This window comes from Purpureocillium lilacinum (assembly GCF_023168085.1).
Source record: "Purpureocillium lilacinum CBS 284.36 DNA, scaffold_1, whole genome shotgun sequence".
In the NCBI taxonomy this organism is placed as follows: domain Eukaryota; kingdom Fungi; phylum Ascomycota; class Sordariomycetes; order Hypocreales; family Ophiocordycipitaceae; genus Purpureocillium; species Purpureocillium lilacinum.
In genome coordinates this window covers 7,139,855-7,160,243 of record NW_027072111.1, presented here as the reverse complement: position 1 = coordinate 7,160,243, position 20,389 = coordinate 7,139,855, and the positions used below count along the sequence as shown (strand labels likewise).

The window sequence follows — 20,389 nt, the reverse complement described above, 5'->3', positions numbered from 1 at the left end:
AACAATGTGGCACAGGGCCTCCGGCGAGAGCCGCTTAGAGGTTTCTGGCCGCGATGGCATGATTGCGGAGAATGATACCGGAGTCGAGATTCTTGCTGGTTCAGGTCCAGTAAGTCTACCGTGCAATATGATGAAGAAGCATATCAAGGCTTTAATATTTCGGAGCAGCGCGTCCACTTCTCGCTGACATGAAGCCGCCGAGCCGTCTTGGCCTATTCTGCAATAATATGTCAAGCCAGCCCGGTGGGGACCCACGACTTGCAGGTACCGACTGTACAGTGCTGCACAGGTTTATGTCGGTAGCCGGCAGTGAGCCCGCTAATCGCGCTCCCTGCCGCCGCTCAGTGCCAGCGCCCGGAATGCCGGCGGGGAACCGGACATCGGGGATGGCCGTCGGGCGTGTCACGATCCCAAGAGGTGGGACTGTACATTTGGAATGTTACGACAATGCGTGCAAAACAGCATTGCGCGACTTTACTCATGCAGGCGCAGACGACTTTGTTGTTGCGGAATTCTTTTACAGTGAGCTGGTAAGCCGCCCGCCGCCCGCCCGCCGAGCCGACGACATATTGCCTGAACCAACCTTCTCCACCAGACCGCAGTCCACGACTTCCGACTGTTCAATGGAGGCCAGACGTGAAACGATATGATGCAGTGTTGGCAAAGCCTGCCAGTCCAATGCATTCCATGTGACCTTTGCATGCGAAGCAGTCCATCTCCTGGTTGTTTGCACCCTCTGCCTTTGCGCCTCATCCGCGTGCGACATGAACACTGGGTACTCCACGTCGGCGAAGCCAGGGCGCCCTGTGGAAGGGAAGTAGCGCCACAGTAGCAGTCCTTCGTCGATCCCGGCGGCGGCGGGCGCAAGCGGCCTGGACAGCCCAGGCCCTGGTTGGACCTCACGCAGGCCCCCCACTGAGAAGTCGGCAAATTGAGAGCCCTCCCAGCTGGCCTTCATTGAGTAGGACTCCTCTGTTGGTCGCGCAATGTCGAGATTCGCAAACAGTTTTGGGTATCCGAGCTCCTCTCGCCCGCTGATGATCGGATCTGCCATACTTTCCCAGAGGACAGGAAGATATGTCCCCTGGTATACCTTGCCATCTTCCGGCGCTGTGTACTCTATGCCGTGTACGTACACGCTGAGGAGGTTGTACCCCCGGCCACCCAGCCACTGCAGATTGTCGAGGCGCTTGGCGGCGACGGTGATGTAGCCGTGGTCGCCCGGCCGCTGGAAGCGAAACCCCGGTGGCAGAAGGTCGACAATTGAAGATTGTGGCACCGTGAGCGTAATAAATGCTTCGACATTGCTCGTCTTGCTCCCGTCTCGCGCACCACCATCAAATGCCTGACGAGGCCCTGGAAATGGCCCGAACACAATCGGCATCCGGTGGTGCATCGGGATAAAGTTGCGAGGCGCAGACATTGTGGGAGTCGGCAAGGGCGTCGTAGGCGGGCAATGGAAACTGTTTAATTGTGATGACAGGCAGAATGTGAGAGCATTATCCTCTTGCCGCGCAAACAAGCCCACTTTAAGGATCCGCGGCCGAGCTCAAAGCGACGGAGAGCGTATGAGCCCAACGTCTGGAATCGGGTCCCCTCCGGATGTGGGAGACGACTTTCCCACTTGGCCGACGAGTCCCGGAAAGCAATCCGGGGATGCATGGCTCTTGTTGGCCGGGTTCGTCTCACCGGGACCTGAACGCTCCACCGCAGACCTACAAAATGTTCCATTCCCACGGCAATGGCAAGTTTGTTCTCCTGTCAAGCAATCACCACTCACCGCGAGCACAGAGTCAAACGTCATAATGGAGCCGGCGACGGATCGCGACATGGAAACTGCGCAGGAGACACGTTCGAGCAATGGCGAAACCGACCGGGGCGATGAAGCAGGCCACCAGGCACTGAACGGGCACTCAAAGCCCAACGACAGCCAGGCGCCTGTCATTATCGTTGGGGCCGGCCCTGTCGGCCTCCTGTTGGCCCTTCGTCTAGCTCAGAAGAACATCGGTTCAATCGTCCTGGACAAAGACTCGGCACCCAGCCAATTGCCCCGCGCCATTGGATACTATGGACCGGTCCACGACGTCTTCCAGGAGATGGGACTCTATGATCAAATTGCCGACGAAGGGATGCCGTCTGGCGGATATGTCTGGCGAAAAGCACCAGTCGATGTCCTGGACGAGAACGGGTCGGTGGTTGGCAAAGAACTGGGCCCTATTCTGGGAGAAAACATGATGAGCCAACCGGGACCAGAGGGCAAATACAAGCTGGGACACTACTCGATTCAATTGCCCCAATGCCGCCTCGCGGAAATATTCTTGCAAGAGGCAGCTAAGACAGGTCTGGTCAAGGTGCTCTGGGACCATAAAGTTGCCGCGGTCGCTCAAAGCGAGAGCGACGTGTCTGTTACCGTCGCAACAAACGAGGGACTGGCGACGTTTACCGGCCAGTATCTCGCTGCATGCGACGGCGGCAAGTCGACGATACGCAAGCTGCTGGGCATTCGACTTGTTGGCCATTCCTGGCCTGAGCGTTTTCTAGCAACGGACATCCTCCGCACAGCGCCAGTCATCCCCAAGGTCCCGGTCCACTTCACTGTGGACGAGAAGTTTTGGGGCGTAGCGACCCCGCTGGAGCGCGTGGAGGCCGGCAAGAGGGGCTTGTGGAGATACAGCCTGGCCGTGCCAGCGAAGCCAACCGACGATCCGGATTGTGTGCCATTGACCGACGAGCAAGTTTTGGAACCAGAATACGTAGATTCGCTTCTTTTACGACAGGTTGATGGCCCCAGGCCGAGCGATCACGTGGTTGTGCGAAAGAGCTTGTACAAGATGCACCAGCTGCTCGCAACGACGATGCATCGCGGGCGGTGCTTCCTCGCCGGCGACGCCGCCCACATCAACAACCCGATCGGTGGCTTGGGTCTCTGCACCGGGCTGCTTGATGCAGACGCACTCTCTCAGACGCTGGAGATTGCCGTGTCCGCGAAAGCAGCTGAAGATCGCAGCAGTGCGGCTCCAGACGCCTTGCAACAGTTGTTCACTCGCTACTCAACTGAGCGCCGCTGGGTCTTTCAGAACATCATTCACCCGTTCAGCAGTGCGAACAAGACACGACTACATGGTGGGAATCCGGACGAAGTTGCTCGGGAAGACTGGTATTTTGTGGCGTTGGCGCGTGGAAACAAGCAAGAGCTCCAAGCCATCCACCGTCCCCTCTACGCGTCCTGGAGGACAAACATGTGGCAATTCTGGCAAACATCATCGGCTGATTAGATACAGCCTTGTGTATCACAACTGGGGTAGAATTATGGCCGCCCTTCAAGCTTTTTCATGCATTTGGTACTTACCTGGTCTGATTCCATGGTGTCGCATCTAGTATTCGCAAGTCGCTCGGCCACACTGCCCCATCGTCCAGGAAAGCCTAGTTTTGTGCATCATCCATCCCTCAAACTGTAACGACTTGTGAGAAACTGCTCGAGCTTCACGCGAATCCCTTCCGAGAACCTTGTAGGGGTTCCCCCTTCGAAGGCAGAGAAGCACGTATCCAGTGTTCGGATAGGGTCATCCAGACGAACAGGCTCTATTCCTCCGGCTTGGTTCGTCAATGCCGGGATGCCAGGGAGAGACGTGGCACTCCAGCCAGCGTACGAGGCGCCGGTGCTCGTGAAATAACGATGGCGGCTTCCCCCTTCATTGCTTTCTTCAATTCCTCGTTCGACGTCGATTAACACGAGAGGGAGCGACGATGAGTTCCATTGTGCCCCGTAAAGAACACTCATCATCCACAGAATAAGCGAAGCGCGGTACAGTGCAACAGGCCACCAAGGCGGTCGGACCTTCCTCCCTAGCATACGAAGGAGATGTAAAATTTGACCGACGTGATCCAGAACCTGATCGGGGCTTCGAATGCTTTGTTCAATTACCTCGGGCGATAGCGAGCGGATTTGGCCGTCCGAAAGTCGCCTTCTGGCTAGGCTTTCGATTTCCATAAAGCTAGACATCGTGTTGAGACAGATGACATGATACTCAATGAGTGTTGATATCATCAAAGGGCCTTGGAAGTTGTGATTGTGAGAGACATAAACGTCTGACAGGCTCCTGTAACGACAGGAGTTATACAGGCTAATCCAACGGTATAACAGGCTCTGAACCTCCTCTACTCGAACATCCGTAGAGCGCTTTGTCACTCGTGAGAAAGGTCGAGGGCTCTGCTCGCCTCCAATACAACTGATCAGTTGTCCTAGGCTGTATGCAAGCGAATGGAGCGGGTGAAGAAGGAGTCGGAATGTTGCAGGTGTCAGGGAGCGAGTTCTGTCCCCTATCAGTTGATCGTTGAGAAACCACTGGAACAAGGTGCGTAAGGACGGCTGATTGGACGGCTCCTGCCCTTTCTGTATTTTCCAGCATGACTCATCTCGCTCGAAATAGAGCTCGTCACAGTAGGGAATGGCCAGGTTTAACTCCACTATCGAGAGCTCCAGGTTTGTGTCATGAAACAAGCTGAGCTCCAGGTCAATGACGACCCACGCGTAGGCAAGCCTGGGGCATGTTCGAGTCAATTTCCAGTACAATAACTTTGCGGAGCTCATTGTTTGGCTTGAGGGTTTTTACCTGGTGAGGCTTTCTCTATCAAGCCATGCAGCCCGGCTCACGTCACCCGTGGCAGACGATGTAAATGCCTCGGTGTCGACAGTGTCAAGCAACCTGCCGTTTCTGACAACCTAGTTCGATACGTCAGGTCTTTTATTGCTTCAAAGACGTTGCCTTCATCAAACCAAGATGGAGTTTCACATACTGCAACGTAGATTCCCCGCTGCCCCAGCCCAATGTCCATGAGCCATTTGTCGCCACTCCAAGCTGCTTGAACAACAAAGATTATGGCGCAATGCACGAGCAGTTGATGGTGGGATAATGAAACATTTTTCTCCATAGCATCGAACAATGATATACGGCAAACCTCCGTCAGACCCCCCGAAAGCCGGCGGGCGTCGCCCGTCGAATTCGACGTCGCCCCTTGGCCTATCATGAGGAGAATGAGGAGTGAGGAAGCGGCACTGCTGGGACCTAGTATCAGAGCATTTGCATCCAAGAGACCTTCCGGCACAAGAGGATAAAAGGGTTCGAAGTTTAGCATGTACTCTTGCAGACAGTGGTCTATGGTTCCGATCCGCGGTAGAGTGAGGAAGGAAGTGGTGCTGTCAGGGTTGGCTGAAGAAACCGCAGCGGGATCAAGGCAATGAACCTTGAGTGCCTTTCGGAAAAGAGATTGAGAAATGGCTGAAAGCCTGTCGCGGGAGCCTTCCTGAAAGGGCAGACTCACGACTCGCTCAAATGATTCCTGGCTTGGGAAGTCTAGTCCGAAGCCGAATCCAGCCCAGGGGTTGTCCGTTTCCGCTGCATGGCTTAGGCTCACAAGCAGAACTCCAGCAGTTCTTGGACACTTGGTGATGTCCTTGGAAGGGTTACACCTGAATGATGACCAGTAGTTGTACGCCTCGATAACGGCTTGGTGCTCAACGGCTTCGGCATTGCGCTCCGGATAGCCCCATGTTGGAGTGTGCATATGCATGTCTTCATACCACAGCGTATCGAATGAGTCGCAGTGCATATGGCCTGCATTTGGAGGCATTGTCTGGATTGAGCATATTGCGCTTTCGTCGATCCCAGCAAAGATATCAGCCGCGGAGCTGTAAGTGTGTTCACCACTGTGGGCCAGATCTCGACTGGCAGTGTCAGTCGTGTGGTCCCATGTTGGCTGAAGCTGCCCCATGGTGGTGACAGCTCCCCCAGAATCTGATTCAGCCGTGGCTCTGGCAAGGCTAGATATGTGAATATCCATTCTGCTGCTTGTTACAACAGCAGTCTCACATATCTGAGCATCAACTGTGGGCGATGGAGTCTGGCGCGGTGTAACGGGATCTGGCATCTGGTCAAATGAAGATACTGCAAATTTTGACTGCTCCTCATCGTTGCCCAGGTGTTGCCCATCTTCAATGTCCATTGCAGACAAGTTGTTCTTCGCAACTTCGGTCCCGGATGGAGATGGGGTTGTTGTGGTATCGTCATCGACCGATTGTGGTGTCGGGGAAAGCTTCTTTTTCGGTCCTCGATCACATGGTATCTTCTTCTGTCGACATCGGTTGCAGGGCGTCGCAGAATCGCATTTAGTTTTCGTCCTGGCGCAGTTTCGGCACGCCTTCTGCGTACGCGGCCTCACCCCAATCACCAGCTGGTGATTATCTTTTTCCGCCGCGGCTGCCACCCCATGTATTGCCATATGTCGTTGTAGGACATCGCTGAGATATGATGTTAGTATGCTCATCCTCGCTTGGTGGCTGTGTGGTCCGTACGCTCGAGAGAAAGACAAGTGGCAAGTCGGGCATTTGAAGCGTTTGATGTTCGTATCTAATGTAGTCAGCTTCGCTGATACGTCTAGAGTACTCGAAGCCACGAAAACTTCACTCACGGGCTGTCAAATGTCGCTCCAGATGCTCGTTTCGTTGGAAGCTTTGACCGCAGTATGTGCAGAAGGCCATCGTAGAGCGTTTGATCCAGAGCTGGGACACCTTGTTGAGGTCTCGTGGAACGATCCGAATAACCCGCAGCTGCCGGTCCTCACCATGGGAACCTCGGGCAATAATACCACGCTTACTCCGCACTGCTCTGTCACCAATCACACCATCCCCGCACGGAGAGGCAACTTCGGCCGTGCACGGAGGCACGAGTGCCTACCGTGAGGATGGCGAATCGTCGGGGCCAGCGGCTTGGCTGAGCTTGTTGCTTACCCAGCAGTACGTTTCTTTATTGGCTAAATCTGCCATACTGTTGGTCGACTAGTCTGATGCGGTGTTGGGCAGCGGTTGAACTGCTTGGTTGGTCGGTTGGTTGACACCGTGTGACACGGACTTGATTGAGAGACATGCTCGGGATGTTTCGCCATTCTTGTATTCCGTACCCATTCCAGCTTTCAGCCGTCAAGGACGCGCCTTCTCAATGTTTATCGCCTCTCTGCCGTCGTTGGGCAAACATCGTAATGCGCAGCATCGGAAGGGCGCAGACATTCTTGAGAGCTTCTCGGCGTGAGCCTCGCCGTGCCCCCTTTCTTTGCCGTCAAGGAGCTCCGGACGAATAGTCTTCGGCTCAATGTAGCATGCTACTTCGCGCGACGACATTAAATTTCTATCTAGACGTCACTGAAAGCAGCACGCCAGTACGAGTGTTACATCCTCAAGTGCTAGGCGGTGTCATCTGGATCGTGCCGCCAAACCAAACACAACCTCTACGAGAGGCACTACAGTGGCCGTCATTCGGAGATAGGATTCATGCGGATGGTTGGGGCTCCAGTCCTTAGCGAGAAGCTCATCCCGTCGTTTGATGACCTTCGGTTACAACTCGACATGTGGCAACATTTAGGCCGACAGTTCTGGCTTGTGAGCTCCCGACCTACTTAGTCTACCATGTCTCAATGAACCCCTGGTTGGAACCGGAGCTGGGATTGACGGGCATTACGCACCTCTTTGGTACGTGGCTTCAATTGCGACTAAACTAGTTTCCCAGCAGTTGCTCCTGGCTGTATGCAGTGGCACGGGGTTTCTCGCAGTACGTGGCTCATTCTGCGGAAGAATGCGATCTGCAACTTACCTCCTAGATGTCTGCAAGTCAAGCGAGGGTTCGGCGTGCTGTTGATGCTGCTAGGGTGCCAGGACGCTTAAAAAGGCCATTAAGCGTCACGTTATCTTGATGGTACTCCTTTTTCTGAGCGTGTGCAAGACTAACCAAGCACTCGCGGTCGAGCAACCCTCAAACTAGGATCGTTCACCCAACTCAGACCTTCGGGGGTTCATTTCACAGACCCCTTAGCAATCAGCGCCGCAAACTATAACGTTGAAGTTGGCCTTATCAAAGGCCTGTCCGGCCCAGTCTCCCACTAGATTCTGAGTATCCTCGCATCTTTGCTGGGCAAAGTCTGAGCCTTCTGCCGCAATGGTAGCAAAGCTTGGAAGTGTCCTCCAGATCCGGTCCTATGGGAAGTGTTGTCATTCGATGGCCCGTTTCGCAAGGGAACGCACATCTGTCTGCCCGGAGTAGGTAGATCAGAGGGTTAGGACACGCAGCTCGCGGAAGGGAACAAGCCTTACGTCGTTGCACCACCAGATGGCTGAGCTTTCCGAACAGCTAACACGCGCACATCTTCCAGGTCCTGGCCCAAGACTCGGCCGACCCTTAACCCTTTTCAAGTAGGCAGAGCCTGCATGAATAGGTAAGCCCCTAGCTCTCCCCTATCTTGGGGTGCAGTCCACGTGTTGGTTCTTCCACACGATTGGCGCCACGATCTCTGTACCGCCTGTCTTGCCAATGTCGATGTCAAGCAGGTCTCGTGCAGCACGGGTCGAGCCTCCATCATCCGCCTCACCTTCAGGAAAGTCCGTGTCGTAGTTTGGGTTCAGCTTCAGGAGCTGAGAGTGTACTTCCTGGACGGTGCCGTTAAGCGTCACCCAGTCGCCACCAGGTGTGATTTGGTATGTTCCGATGCTGTCAACAACCTCATAGCCGGCGCGAGTAGCAACAAGCGCCACGGCCTAGCCGAGTGTAAGGAAGTAGGCTAGCCTATCTTTCCATATTGCCTATGTTTGGAGATGCAAGGTCGTACCCCGGATGCAAGGCCGCAAAAGGCCGCCAGCTGGCATGTGAGCTTCATTAGGCCGGCGGCGGTTCTGTGCCAGCAAGGAACTTCAAACTTCGTTCTGGAAAGTTATCTCTTGAAGCCGATGAGGCTCTTCGGTCACTCCGGCTCTGGTTGCACTATTATACTCCTTCGCTCCATGGTACAGTACCGAATGCTGGGGCGAAACTCGAGCCGTATTTCCATTCAGAAGACCCATCGCCCCAGCCTCCTCCTCGTAGATTATCTAAGGATGATCCAGAGATTGTAGAAGCGTATTAAATTCTGGGTCTATATCATGCGCTCGATGCACGGGCCTACCACTGGTCTTCTCTTGAGCCCTGGCCAGGCATTGGTAGCGAGAACTACTACTCACCCACACGCATATCTCTACTTGGTAGGTCCATGGCTTGCGCCACTGGAAACTGCCTATTGTCGGACGGTATTGTCCACCCTAGCGCTGATGCGAGCCCTCTAAAGTTCTAATGTGAGGATGTGGAGCATAGATCACCCCCGATGTCGACTGCGGCACCGTGTCGACATTAGCCGTCTGCCAGAAGTGCCTACATCCCCATCCATGCATCGGCATATTGCTGGTCGGTCCAGCTGACGGAGGCCGCGCGCGTGACCCTTGATCATCTTCGGTGTCGACAAATTCCGTTGAAACAAATCGCGACTTGGCTGCAGCATGGCGGCTGATTACTTTGGCCACATGCCTCCCCTGTGTCCAGGCACTGCTACAGTGATCATTCACCTCAGCACCAATCGGTCACTGCTGGGAAGTTGCTCACCCTCGGTTCGAGACACAACGAGCGGCTTGCAAGCATAGCCAAGAGAACTAAGTATGTCTGCATATTCCTTGATGATGATATGCCTTGTCTGCGACCGCGAAATGGTAGCTGCGTCCTGGCGTGCAGAACTTTTGTGGCTCATCGAGGCTGGGAAGCACATACTTATACGTGGGCGGCGCCGACGGTGCTTGTTGTGCGTGTTAGACTCTGCATCCGAGGTCATATATGATAGCTCGCAGCTTTGATCTTGTATTTCCGTATGCGTAGGTCAAAACTTACCGGGCAGTGGGTTCCGCTAACCGGCCGAGGGCATTCTGCCGAACCGTGTCCGGACACGTCCCGAGAAACAGCCTCGGCACTGACTGCCTTGTCCAGAGTTCGCAGCTGTCCGTTTGTACTTGAGAGACTATGTATGGCTCCTGGCCACTTCTCAGAAGCGTGAAGCCCTAGCGTTACTGATCTGCAGCATGCTCGATAAAAGGCGACCAAGAAGCATCTCAAGACTTAATACTGCGAGAACTATATGTGCAATCTTTCATGAGGCCATGTTCGATACCATACACAGACCCTTGGTTTGCAATCCCTGACTCACAAGACATGAAGCGGTCTAACCGGAACAAAACTGCAGTTTTCGGTATTCGTATCCTTCTATATGACCATTAAGCAAATCAAGCAACACTACTCAGCCAGCCCGTAGGCCATGATGATGGCATCGATTGTATGATAGGCAACGAATGGCAGGGTCATGCTCAATCTGCCCCACGCGATGGCAAACTTGTACATGTCTTCTTTGGGGGCATTTCTGGCGGCGAGGATCTCGCCAGCCAGACCCAAAAGAGCATCAGATCGTGCGTCAAATCTGTCGCCCCATCCTGGCTCGGTTGCGGTCAGAAGCTGCTCGTGCCACAGACTATGCATCTCGCGAAGAATCGGCGCTAGGTCCTCGCTGACTCCAAGTGGCTTTCTCACTTCCATCTGTTTGGTACCATCCTGGATGAGCGCGTAGAAAGAGTCGTAGAACTTGCTCCGTGCCGAGTCAGGTAATGACTTTCGCGAAATAGCTCTCTTAAGCGAACAGACCAAAGGCTCTGCAAGACCAGACTCAGTAACCTGCTCCTTGGCCATATGGAGGATCTCCCAGGTCCACTGCCAAAAGTCTGGGTAGCACCTGGTGTATTTCTCGAGTGTTGCAAAGATGCGCCTGTGGCGTGATCTGCAGAAGCTGTAGGCAGGGGAAGTCGCTGCTACTCGTCCGTCTTCTCGTCCATCAAAACGAGCCCGTCGGTGGCCGCGGAAGTATTCGCAGAGCTGGCCTGATAAAACAGTCGACAGAGTTCTCATTGACTCCTTCAAGGTGAGGCCATCCGGGTAAAGCAGCCGCAGTAGGTTCCTTGTCTCACCCGTTTTGATGTCGATGTCCAGGTCCATAACATCGTTCGCCAGTCCAGATCCGATGAGAGAGTCGATGCCGGCATTGTCAAACCATGAAGCCCCATCGCTGCACATGTACGCAGATCCAATTGTATCAATGCCCCGCACAGCAATGATAAGGTCGTGATCCAGGTCATGGTCGATGCGAGCTTTCCTAGGCGCCTTGAATGTTCGGGCATTCTCGCAGTCATTCATCGCGCGGACGTACCCCTGGGTGATACGCCAAAAGGACCTATCCTGACCGGATCGCCTGTCGTCCAGTTCCGGGACCGCGGACCTCGCAAGGTTTTCGAATGCCTTCAATCGATTGTTGAACTCGTCCTTTCCCTTGGCCCAGTCGACACCAGTGAGTGCCGAGTAGACGTAGTCTGCTTGTTGCGTGTTCGGCTCCAACGTGAAAGCCTGGCACATCATGAGGTAAAACGGAAATAGGACGATGATTGGAGGGTCGCAGTCCAGACCAGTAAGAAGTTTACCCCAAGCCACGAAATGTTCGTCGTTCGCCGCTTTTGATGAGTGATACTCGCTTTGAATGCTAACAGGGCAATCTGTGCTATCGGCTGCGAGGAGCAATGCGGCACCAACTTCAAGGGTCAGCTGGTAGGAAAGCTCGATGAGGTTGAAGTCGTGTAATCCAGAGCCAGACAGCCTCTCCTTGTCGATCAGATCATGAAACCAGGCGGCGAATGGCTTCACGAGCTCTTCTGTCTGCTCACTGGGCTGATAATTGGAGATGGCGCTCCTGACCCAAGGAGATAACTCTGATGTCAACGGGTACTCGCCGATGTTCCGGCCAGAGCCAGGAACTTCTGCAGGCGGGCGTTCATACTCCGTCTTTGTCCAAGGCCGCTCGTAGATCTTGGCCTCCTCCGCCGCTTCCACGCCGTCGTTGTGTTCGCATGTCCCGCCCAGGTGCTCATGCGAGTCGGTGGTGAAAGCTTTGAAGGCTGCTAACGCAGGGCCTGTGTACCGCATCTTCTTAACGTCAATCATGTTTGATGATACCGTGGCCATGACAGCGAATCTTGGCGAAACACCAATACTGGCTGTTACGCGGGGCTTGCTTGAAGAGGCAGAGATGATACAGTATATCGAGACAACCGTTATGGTAAACGGACTGCCTTGTCCACCTCTCTTTAACACTTTATAGTTGCGCCAAACTTGGCCAGAAGCACAATGCTATTTGATACTCACACCTCCACGGAGCTTCACGGAAACCAACAGAGGTCCAAATGAGAAGCACCAGACCTTCCTACGATGTCTGTGATGCATTCCGCGAAGTGAGGGCCGAGACGTTCGGCGATCACGTCACCGGGCCACATTGTGGTCGGTGCACGACAGCCCAGATAACGACTGGTAGAGTTGGTGGACTCGCGCGCCAGGCGCCCACTATTGTCGCTGGGGGGGAAATCCTATTGTGCTCACCCGGAAATATTTTGGCCTGACCAACTAGTGGTTCCAACTGTATGCCACTCTGCGTTTGTTCAGTGTTCGGAACCGCGGCACATCTCCCTGACGACTGGGGCGTGCGTTCGGGAAAGGAAATCATGACTACGGTCAATTCGAACTACACAGACATGCGAGGTAGATCCTGATGTCAATTACGCGTCTCATCGTGGTCTAGATGCAGGGCCGATTTCCTGAGAAAGAGTTGCGCGGGATGAGCATAGAGCAACTTCACATGACAGGACTTCTCTGTTACGTTGCTGCGCTGGCGACACACCGCCCACGAGCACCAATCGCGCAGCGCTGACTCGCCGGGACTCACTAGACAGTTTGCTGGTAGCGGCCCACTTAAACATCGCTCCAGTATTGTGCATTGACTTGCGGGCAAACCCGTCGCTCACATGCTGCTGCGTCAATGGGAAGTTTATATCCAATAACTTGCCCAACAATGAGAATCCCCATGTTCCCTTTTGTCAGATGCGCTTTGACAATCATGGCCTGCCATGCGCGAGACTGTCAGCCGCACTCAATGCCGATCCGATTAATAGGCTGATGGACCGGAGCCACCAGACCGGAATTGATGATCGGACGGCCAAACTTGGTGAAACATGCTACCTCAAATTAAAGGTCGCTCACACTATCATGCGATATATGCGATGCTGCTCTAATGTGAGCACCGGACAGGGTGATGTATACTAGCACCATCTTTCCGTGTCGCCACGGAATGTCCGCGTAAGTGGTCTCTGATCGTCGTCTTTGGTGCGCATGCTAACATAGGCATGCACAGCGGCGGTCTGAGCCGGGGTCACCTGATATGGTCATCACTAAAATGTAGTCTTAAGAGCAATAGCAACGAGCGTCGCTTGGTGAGAGACCAAGTCGAGAACCACGGAACCCAATCTAGGTGAGACATCCTGAATACGTTCCAGACCACGCAGCACTGGCCATTGTATAACACAGTCACCCTGGTATGGACGGTCTGGAATTCGCACGGGCCATGTAGCACCCGCTTGTCGCTACATATTGCCAGTCTCCGGAGGCTTCATGTAATACTACACCCCTCGAGCACGAGGGCTCTACTGAGTCTGGAACGCACATTGACGCACATGAACGCACATTGAGATCTTCAGAACCGCCGCTTTGACAGCAAAATATGATAGTGAAGAAACACCTCTAGGATGCCAATGCCGTACATATACAATGGGACAGTAGACGCGACGCGACTTAAGGTACAGCTGTCGCCACGGATAAAGCCAAGTTCGGCGACTACGCCCAGTTCGAGGTTCAGACTCTGAGCTCCATTCCATGTCGAGGAGGTGAGCGACGAGCGTGCGGCGCAGGCACCAAGGACGCCCCACAGGCGGCACAGTGGTCACGGCCCGAATGCCACAGCGTATAGAACCACTGTGTATCAGCACTCATGGGGTGGGTCGTTGTGGTTCCTCAGCTTACTTGCACCACAAACCCAAAATGACTACTGTCGTCGCGCTCACGGCTAGCCCTTCATTCATGCCTAGTGACTGTGGCCTTCTCCGAGGTCTCGTCACGATTCAAGTGCAAATCCGGGTGCGTTTCCCCTTCGCCAGTGGCAAGACCGGGTATGATGTCAAATGACTGGCGAACTTGAGTTAGCAGCCAGGTTCGGTAACAAAGGTCACAGTCTGTAAGAAGCTGCGAGGTGATCCATACCGGGCCACGGAATGATCTTCCAAAAACAAGCCAGTAGAGAGTGACAAGCACGGTGAAAATGCCCAAGACAACAGATACATAGTCTGTGGCCAGATTTGCCAGTTAGATCAGATTCCTGCGACAGTCCTCAAGACGTGGCACTTACTCATGCTGCTCCCAGTTACAGGCAGAGCAATTGGAAAGCAAAAGAACTTTGGCGGCTGTTAGCGCAGTCAGCGCTACACAGGCAGAGGGCAACTTACAACAGAAGTTACCAGAAGATATACAACTGCGACGACGTTGACAGCAAGGCCCAATTTCTTGCTCATCTTCAGCCCAGCTTTCTGGGAGCCTCGATGTTCGTTTAGTATGTCGCGACCGCGAATGAGAAGCACGACGATGGGCATTGCGTATGATATGTCCAAGAAGATTGTGACCGAGGCGACGTAAGCACTGAATGCCACTGTTGGACCGAGGTACAACAACCCAAAGCATACATTAAAGCCGTAACAGAGCACTATAGTTCGAACGGGAACGTTGAGGCCGTGCTGGATATGAGAGAAATAGTCGTGAAACACGATGCCGCGGTCACGAGCCATGGCGAACAGGAGTCTGCTCGCACTGGTGATGCTGGCGTTGCATCCGTTCACGAAGCAAATACTGAGCATAAAGCTCAGAATCGTCGCAGCCGACCGGCTTTTGGTAGCCTGAAGGACCATCTCGATGATTGGCATTCCGGTTGTCGTGGCCAAGATTGTTTCTGGGTCGGTCAGGCAGAACAATATGACAATAATGAAAGCCGATCCCCTGTGGCAGTCAGCGGGAAGGCCGCCAACGTGAACTGGGCGAGACTGACGTCACACCGCCCACAAGAATGGCGTATATCATCGCTCGCGGGCTATCTCGTGCCGGGTCAGGCATCTCCTCGGCCATGTGCAGAACCACGTCGAAGGCTATCAGAGAAAGGGCAGATTGCAATAGCCCTAGTATCCACGAGACACCATCGGACCATCCCGTTTCGTTCCGGAAGCTAGTAAAAACGAATTCGGCATCATTCTTATCCGCCTTCACTAGGAGGACGATGCTGATGACGAGAACGCCAAGGACAGACCAATATACTATTGAGAATGTTACCCAATGTCACCAGTACGCTGTCTCTGGCCTGTCTTTGCACTTACAGGCACAGTCATTCCATTTCCCGAGAATTTTGTTCCCCCAAATATTGACGGCAGTCGTGAGAGTGAGAATTGCGAGATAAATGCCGTAGGTTCTCGCGGGTGTTATTTGGTACGCATCGCTCGAAGCAACGACCGCAGCGGCGGAGATGAAAAGGGCTAAGAAACAGTGTCAGCGCCGGGTATGGCAGACCCGCTGGGTACTCTCACCGCCAAAGTAGGCCTGCACCGTTACCACCACCAGCCAGCCGGCAATGCTTGTCCAGCCGACGAAGAAGCTCTGTCGCCGGCAAGTATTTGTTTCAGCCAGAGACACGATAGCCGCACCGAAAAACGGCATCTTACCGCTGGCAATCTCCATCTCTCGGTGCAGAGGGCAAAAACGAAGTGATACTGACCGCCCGCGGTCGGCCAGATGGCGCCAAGCTCGCCGAGGCTAGCAGCAACGCAAAGACAACATAAAACACAAAAGAGGAAGCCGTAGAAGAAGGCAACAGAGCCGCCTGACGGCAAAATGAGGCCAATGGAGCCTGCGAGAGCGATCCAAGTGCTTAACGCCGTGAGCGCGATGTCCGACGTTTCGTGACACCTGTCGGGCACCTACTTCAGAATGGCAAACGCCATTGCCACGGTCGACAGAGTCGACAGCCGCGGCTGAAGCTCCCCATGGCTTCGGTCAGCGTAGCTATGGGGTTCCCTCATTTTCATAACGTTATCTGCCTGTCTAGACAGCGGAAGAACAAAGGGTTTGCAGAACGAGATGGATGGACGCGAGCGACAAATTCTCCAGGTTGCATGGGTGATAAATTACGTGCGTTGGGCCAAGCGTGAAGATTGTTGGCCAATCTTGCGTGCGCGGCCGTTGGCTGCAGAGAGATGGCCCGTCGGTTCCAAGGAGCATCAATTGAGGCCATCGCTCCGCCGCCCTCTTTATATGCCAGGCGGCTGTTCGGTGAACACAGTGTTCTGGATTGATATCACGACCGATCCTGGCGTCTCATGCTCGCCGAGACAGGCAACTTTGCGAGACCGGGTTAAACAAGCTTTCGGCTAGCCCCCTTCGACTCCGCGATTCTTGAATCTTCAGTGAGAGGGATGCGGGGTACACAGGCCACCTGTTAGCCCCTTACACGGCAAGCACGGGGCCCCCGCGACAACGGACCGTGTCGTGTGGCAATCCTGGCCTCTGGGTGTGTGTGATTGTGCCACTGGAGCAGCCACGCCATTTCTGCAGGGTTCTCCTTGCTTGGGCCCGCACCCCGGATGTCATTATGTTTCCCCACGATCCCCAAAGCGGCAATTCTGCGAGAACGACTGGGGATGGGTGCTGATCCGTCGTCCGAACAACAATGTCCCACACGGCGTCCGCCGGAAAGCTCGAGTCTGCACTCTGCATCTCAGTATTCTTCCCATTGCAGTTAGTTTTGCCGAAATGGATCCATATACTTCGCGCCGTTGCACGGCATCTGTCGTGCAGCCTCGGAATAGCCCTCGAGGTTTGCAAATACTTATGAGCCAACCTGAGTCCGACCTGAACAAACATTCTTCACGTTTGGAGTTCCAGCATAAATCATGGCGTCCAAAGATGGCTTCTCGTGGACCGAGTCCGATGGTCTCAGCTCCGGCATCCCCTGCATTGGCGCAATTGAACCATCGTCGAATATCACCAACGATGAGAGCGACTTCGATGTCATCGTCGTGGGTGCCGGCTACAGCGGGCTGACTGCGGCTAGAGATGCCAGCACTTCCGGTACGTTGATGGCTTCCCCAGAAGGAGTGGGCAGGAAAGAAGCGCTGACCGACTCGATTGATGAAGGTTTGAAGGTCCTTCTGCTGGAGGCACGCGATAGAATTGGTGGTCGATCGTGGTCGTCCGACATCGCCGGCTACCCTTACGAGATGGGCGGTACTTGGGTCTACTGGGGCCAGCCAAATGTATGGCGCGAAATCAGCCGGTACGGGATGCAAGACGATCTCGAGATATCGTACGACTTCTCCAGAGGCCTCAATCGCTACATACTAGCCAGTGGGCAACAGTCGCAGCATTTCACCCATGACGAAGAGGTGCGTTTTGGTCAATCCACAATGTCGGAGAGGAAATCTCATCAGCCGAACAGGACGCGTTGATGGAGTCGGCCCTGTCGAAGCTCGTCAACGTCGACGGGTCATATGGCCGCGTTGCGGTGCCGTTCCCTCATAGCCTGACCCTCAGTCCAGAAGAACGACGCTACGACCAAATGTCTGTCGCAGCCCGTCTCGCCGAGATCCAGAATGATCTCACGCCGAACGAACGCCTCTGCGCCGAAGCATTCGTGCTTTTGTGCAGCGGAGCTACGCTTGAGACAACGAGCTTCTACGAGTTCCTTCACTGGTGGGCATTGAGCGGCTACACGTACGAGGGCTGTATCAACCACCTGGTCAGGTACAAGTTCAGGCACGGGCAATCCTCTTTCGCGATTCGCTTCTTCAGGGAGGCTGAGGCGTCAGGCAACTTGTCTTACTCCTTCAGCCGACCAATCTCCAGGATTAGGGACCTCGGGTCCCGCGTTGAAGTCATCGCACGCGACGGCAAGACCTTTCGCGCGAAAAGGGTTATTAGTGCTATTCCTTTAAATATTCTGAATGATGTGCAGTTCGAACCTCCTCTGTCACCTGGAAGAAAGGCGGCAGCAAACGTTGGACACGTCAATCAGACCGTCAAGGTCCATGTTGAGACCAGCGATAGGGATCTGCGTTCCTTCACTGGCATTAGTTATCCACATAATGGGTTGATATATGGTTTCGGCGATGGCGAAACGCCGGCGGGCAATACGCATATTGTCGCCTTCGGCGGACAGCACAACCACTTTCACCCGGAGGACAACATCTCCAGGACAATTGCAGCCTTCAACGGATTTACACCGATGAAGGTTGACAGAATAGTAAAGAAACTCACCCGCAGGTAACAGAAGCCATGGCTAATCACTTCGACCAGGTCTTCCACAACTGGTCACGAGATGAGTTCGCGAAGGGGGCATGGTAGGCATCTCACCGACGTCGAATGTAGGCTTTGGCTCACACCTTTCTGCAGGTTCTTCCCGGCCCCCGGTTTGCTATCCAATCATTTGAAGGACCTGAGGGAACGGCAAGGAAGCATTCTTTTCGCATGCTCGGACTGGGCGATTGGCTGGCGCAGCTTCATCGACGGAGCAATCGAGGAAGGGACTCGCGCGGCAGCCACTGTGCGTGCCGATCTTATAGGTAGACCGAGGCTGTAACGGGCCGTACTGACGCTATTCATGACATTTGACTGGCTGAACTGAAGCTGTAGGAGATAAAAATTTACGTCTTGATGTTCTCACATTATGAGTAACGGCCTCTGCCGTGTCACCACGTCGGTCCAATGTGACGAGCCATGCGCTGACCAAATCAACTCCAGCGTTTCGAGTGCAATGGGGATGGTGCCGAACCTCGTGCACTCGAATAAGCCCCGCAGACGGTTGGCAAAGAATTCTCGATGCTGCGGCAGAGAACTCTCGGCAGCTGCCACGAAGCATGCCCACACAAGTGTGTGGCCGCCATCTTCCTTGGGATCCAAGTCCGCTACGGTATCTTGTATCCGCTCAACCAGCTGAATAGACTGTTCTGGAGAGATCATGTGTAGGGCGCGACGGCGATAGATGTCGCAGGCTTGTTGTATGGCATCCTTCATAATTCCTATCCTTTCACGTTGTCCGGAGGCGAGATGTTGTACTGGACACGCTGTCATGAAGTCCATGTAGAAGTCAGTACACCGGTCGAGAGCCTCGATGCCCTTTTGTTCGCTCGAAAGAGGCAGACCGAATAGCTCGAACCTGATCACGGTCCCACCCATTAGCACCAGTTCAGACGGCGTGGTATGGAACCCAGCGTTGAACCATCAGCGACTTACATGCGTGTCTGTTCTGTGATGAAGGCTCTGGTCCCTGCTGACAGGGACTTGACAGATTCGGACGATCGGGCCAGGCATGAAAGCAACCCGAGAAGATGCACGTAGTTCTTCGAACCTGTTATCGTGTCACCAACGAGCAAGATCAAGATCGTCGCCCACGTAGCAATGTCGAAGAAATGCCGCGGGTCGAGGCTTAATGACTGGCGATAAAGGCGGGTCAAGATAGCCTGCTGTCCAAGCTCTGCAGCTTCGCGCATGTGTGGCGCTTTTTGCGCGAGATGAAAGGCCGCGACGGCCAATACAGCTTGCTCTACCATGGTATTTTGGCATGCAAGAGGCAAGATGATCTGGCGATAGCCGTTTCCCGCATAGTCAAATACAACCATCTTGGCAGCAATGAAGTTGGAAACTAAATGGAGGAGCAAGCTCAGAGAGGAAGAGACGGGGCGTGGGGATGATAGATTGGCAACATACAGTGATCGAAAAACATTCTGCTTCGCGAGGTTACCGATTCCAGCGGGCCCCGAAGAGATATAAGGGCCGCATTGCCGGCCGCATTGTCGCGATCTTGTGCACCAGAGCCATGTTCACCGTCATGTGGAGGGTGAGCTACCAGTATCGCGAAAGGTCCCTGCGGTAGAGGTATTTGGGCGAGGTGCTGCGCTTGGACTGGCGATTTGCCTGACAATCGGCGAGCCGGCGCACGGCCGTGGGCCGACGACTTGCCCGTCTCTGGCGATTGGACATCTCCTTCTGAGAGGGATGGAGTCGGTCGTCGAAAGGGCCGTCGGGCTGGCTTGCCTCTTGAGGTCGGCTGGACCACATTGTTATTGACCTTCAGCGCACCGTTTTTTGAAGGACATGCGACGGTCATATGAGAGCTGAAGCGGTACTCGATCCCCTGCCCGGAGCAACAGATGCCCTTTTTGCGACATTTGAAGCACTCGGGCTCCTCCTTGTCGCACCGAATACGACGCATGCGACATTGGACGCAGCCTGGTGGAAGAAAGGCATCAACAGTTAGCCACGCCATGCGCCGTTATGTGTTACTGATTGCAAGTGCACACCATCGTTTCGCTTTGCTAGCGACATGGCCGCCGCTGCCTCTCTCCGGCGCGTTTGCGTTTTGACGCACGGGTGACAAGTCGAGTATGGGGTAGAAGCGACCGAGATCCGTAGAGCGGGTCGCGATGCAACGCTGAGGCCTCAGGGCACAGATTGAAGAAGAGGGGCTCACGGAGAACGATGAAGAGCATGCCCAGGACTCCAGGAGAGTCAGGTGATTGCCTGTGTTGGACGCTGCT

The 20,389-nt window shown here is 54.4% G+C and overlaps 5 protein-coding genes across 5 annotated transcripts; 2 read left to right on the top strand and 3 right to left on the bottom strand.

Moving 5' to 3' along the window:
* Positions 1-517: 517 nt before the first annotated feature.
* PLICBS_001768 (uncharacterized protein) lies at positions 518-1,423 on the bottom strand (the record flags this gene model as incomplete). The annotated part of the gene is made up of 1 exon (XM_018317132.2): positions 518-1,423. The coding sequence occupies one exon, from the start codon at positions 1,421-1,423 to the stop codon at positions 518-520; it is 906 nt and encodes a 301-aa protein (XP_018182657.2).
* A 382-nt stretch (positions 1,424-1,805) lies between these two features.
* Positions 1,806-3,275, top strand: PLICBS_001767 (uncharacterized protein; the record flags this gene model as incomplete). The annotated part of the gene is made up of 1 exon (XM_018317133.1): positions 1,806-3,275. One exon carries the CDS (start codon positions 1,806-1,808, stop codon positions 3,273-3,275), a length of 1,470 nt encoding a protein of 489 aa, XP_018182658.1.
* A 5,006-nt stretch (positions 3,276-8,281) lies between these two features.
* Positions 8,282-8,700, bottom strand: PLICBS_001766 (uncharacterized protein; the record flags this gene model as incomplete). The annotated part of the gene is made up of 2 exons (XM_018317134.1): positions 8,282-8,581; positions 8,653-8,700. The coding sequence occupies 2 exons, from the start codon at positions 8,698-8,700 to the stop codon at positions 8,282-8,284; spliced, it is 348 nt and encodes a 115-aa protein (XP_018182659.1).
* Positions 8,701-10,133: 1,433 nt separating this feature from the next.
* PLICBS_001765 (uncharacterized protein) lies at positions 10,134-11,900 on the bottom strand (the record flags this gene model as incomplete). The annotated part of the gene is made up of 1 exon (XM_018317135.2): positions 10,134-11,900. The coding sequence occupies one exon, from the start codon at positions 11,898-11,900 to the stop codon at positions 10,134-10,136; it is 1,767 nt and encodes a 588-aa protein (XP_018182660.2).
* Positions 11,901-16,747: 4,847 nt separating this feature from the next.
* On the top strand, positions 16,748-18,120 carry PLICBS_001764 (uncharacterized protein; the record flags this gene model as incomplete). The annotated part of the gene is made up of 3 exons (XM_018317137.2): positions 16,748-16,925; positions 16,992-17,239; positions 17,293-18,120. The coding sequence occupies 3 exons, from the start codon at positions 16,748-16,750 to the stop codon at positions 18,118-18,120; spliced, it is 1,254 nt and encodes a 417-aa protein (XP_018182662.2).
* Positions 18,121-20,389: the final 2,269 nt, after the last annotated feature.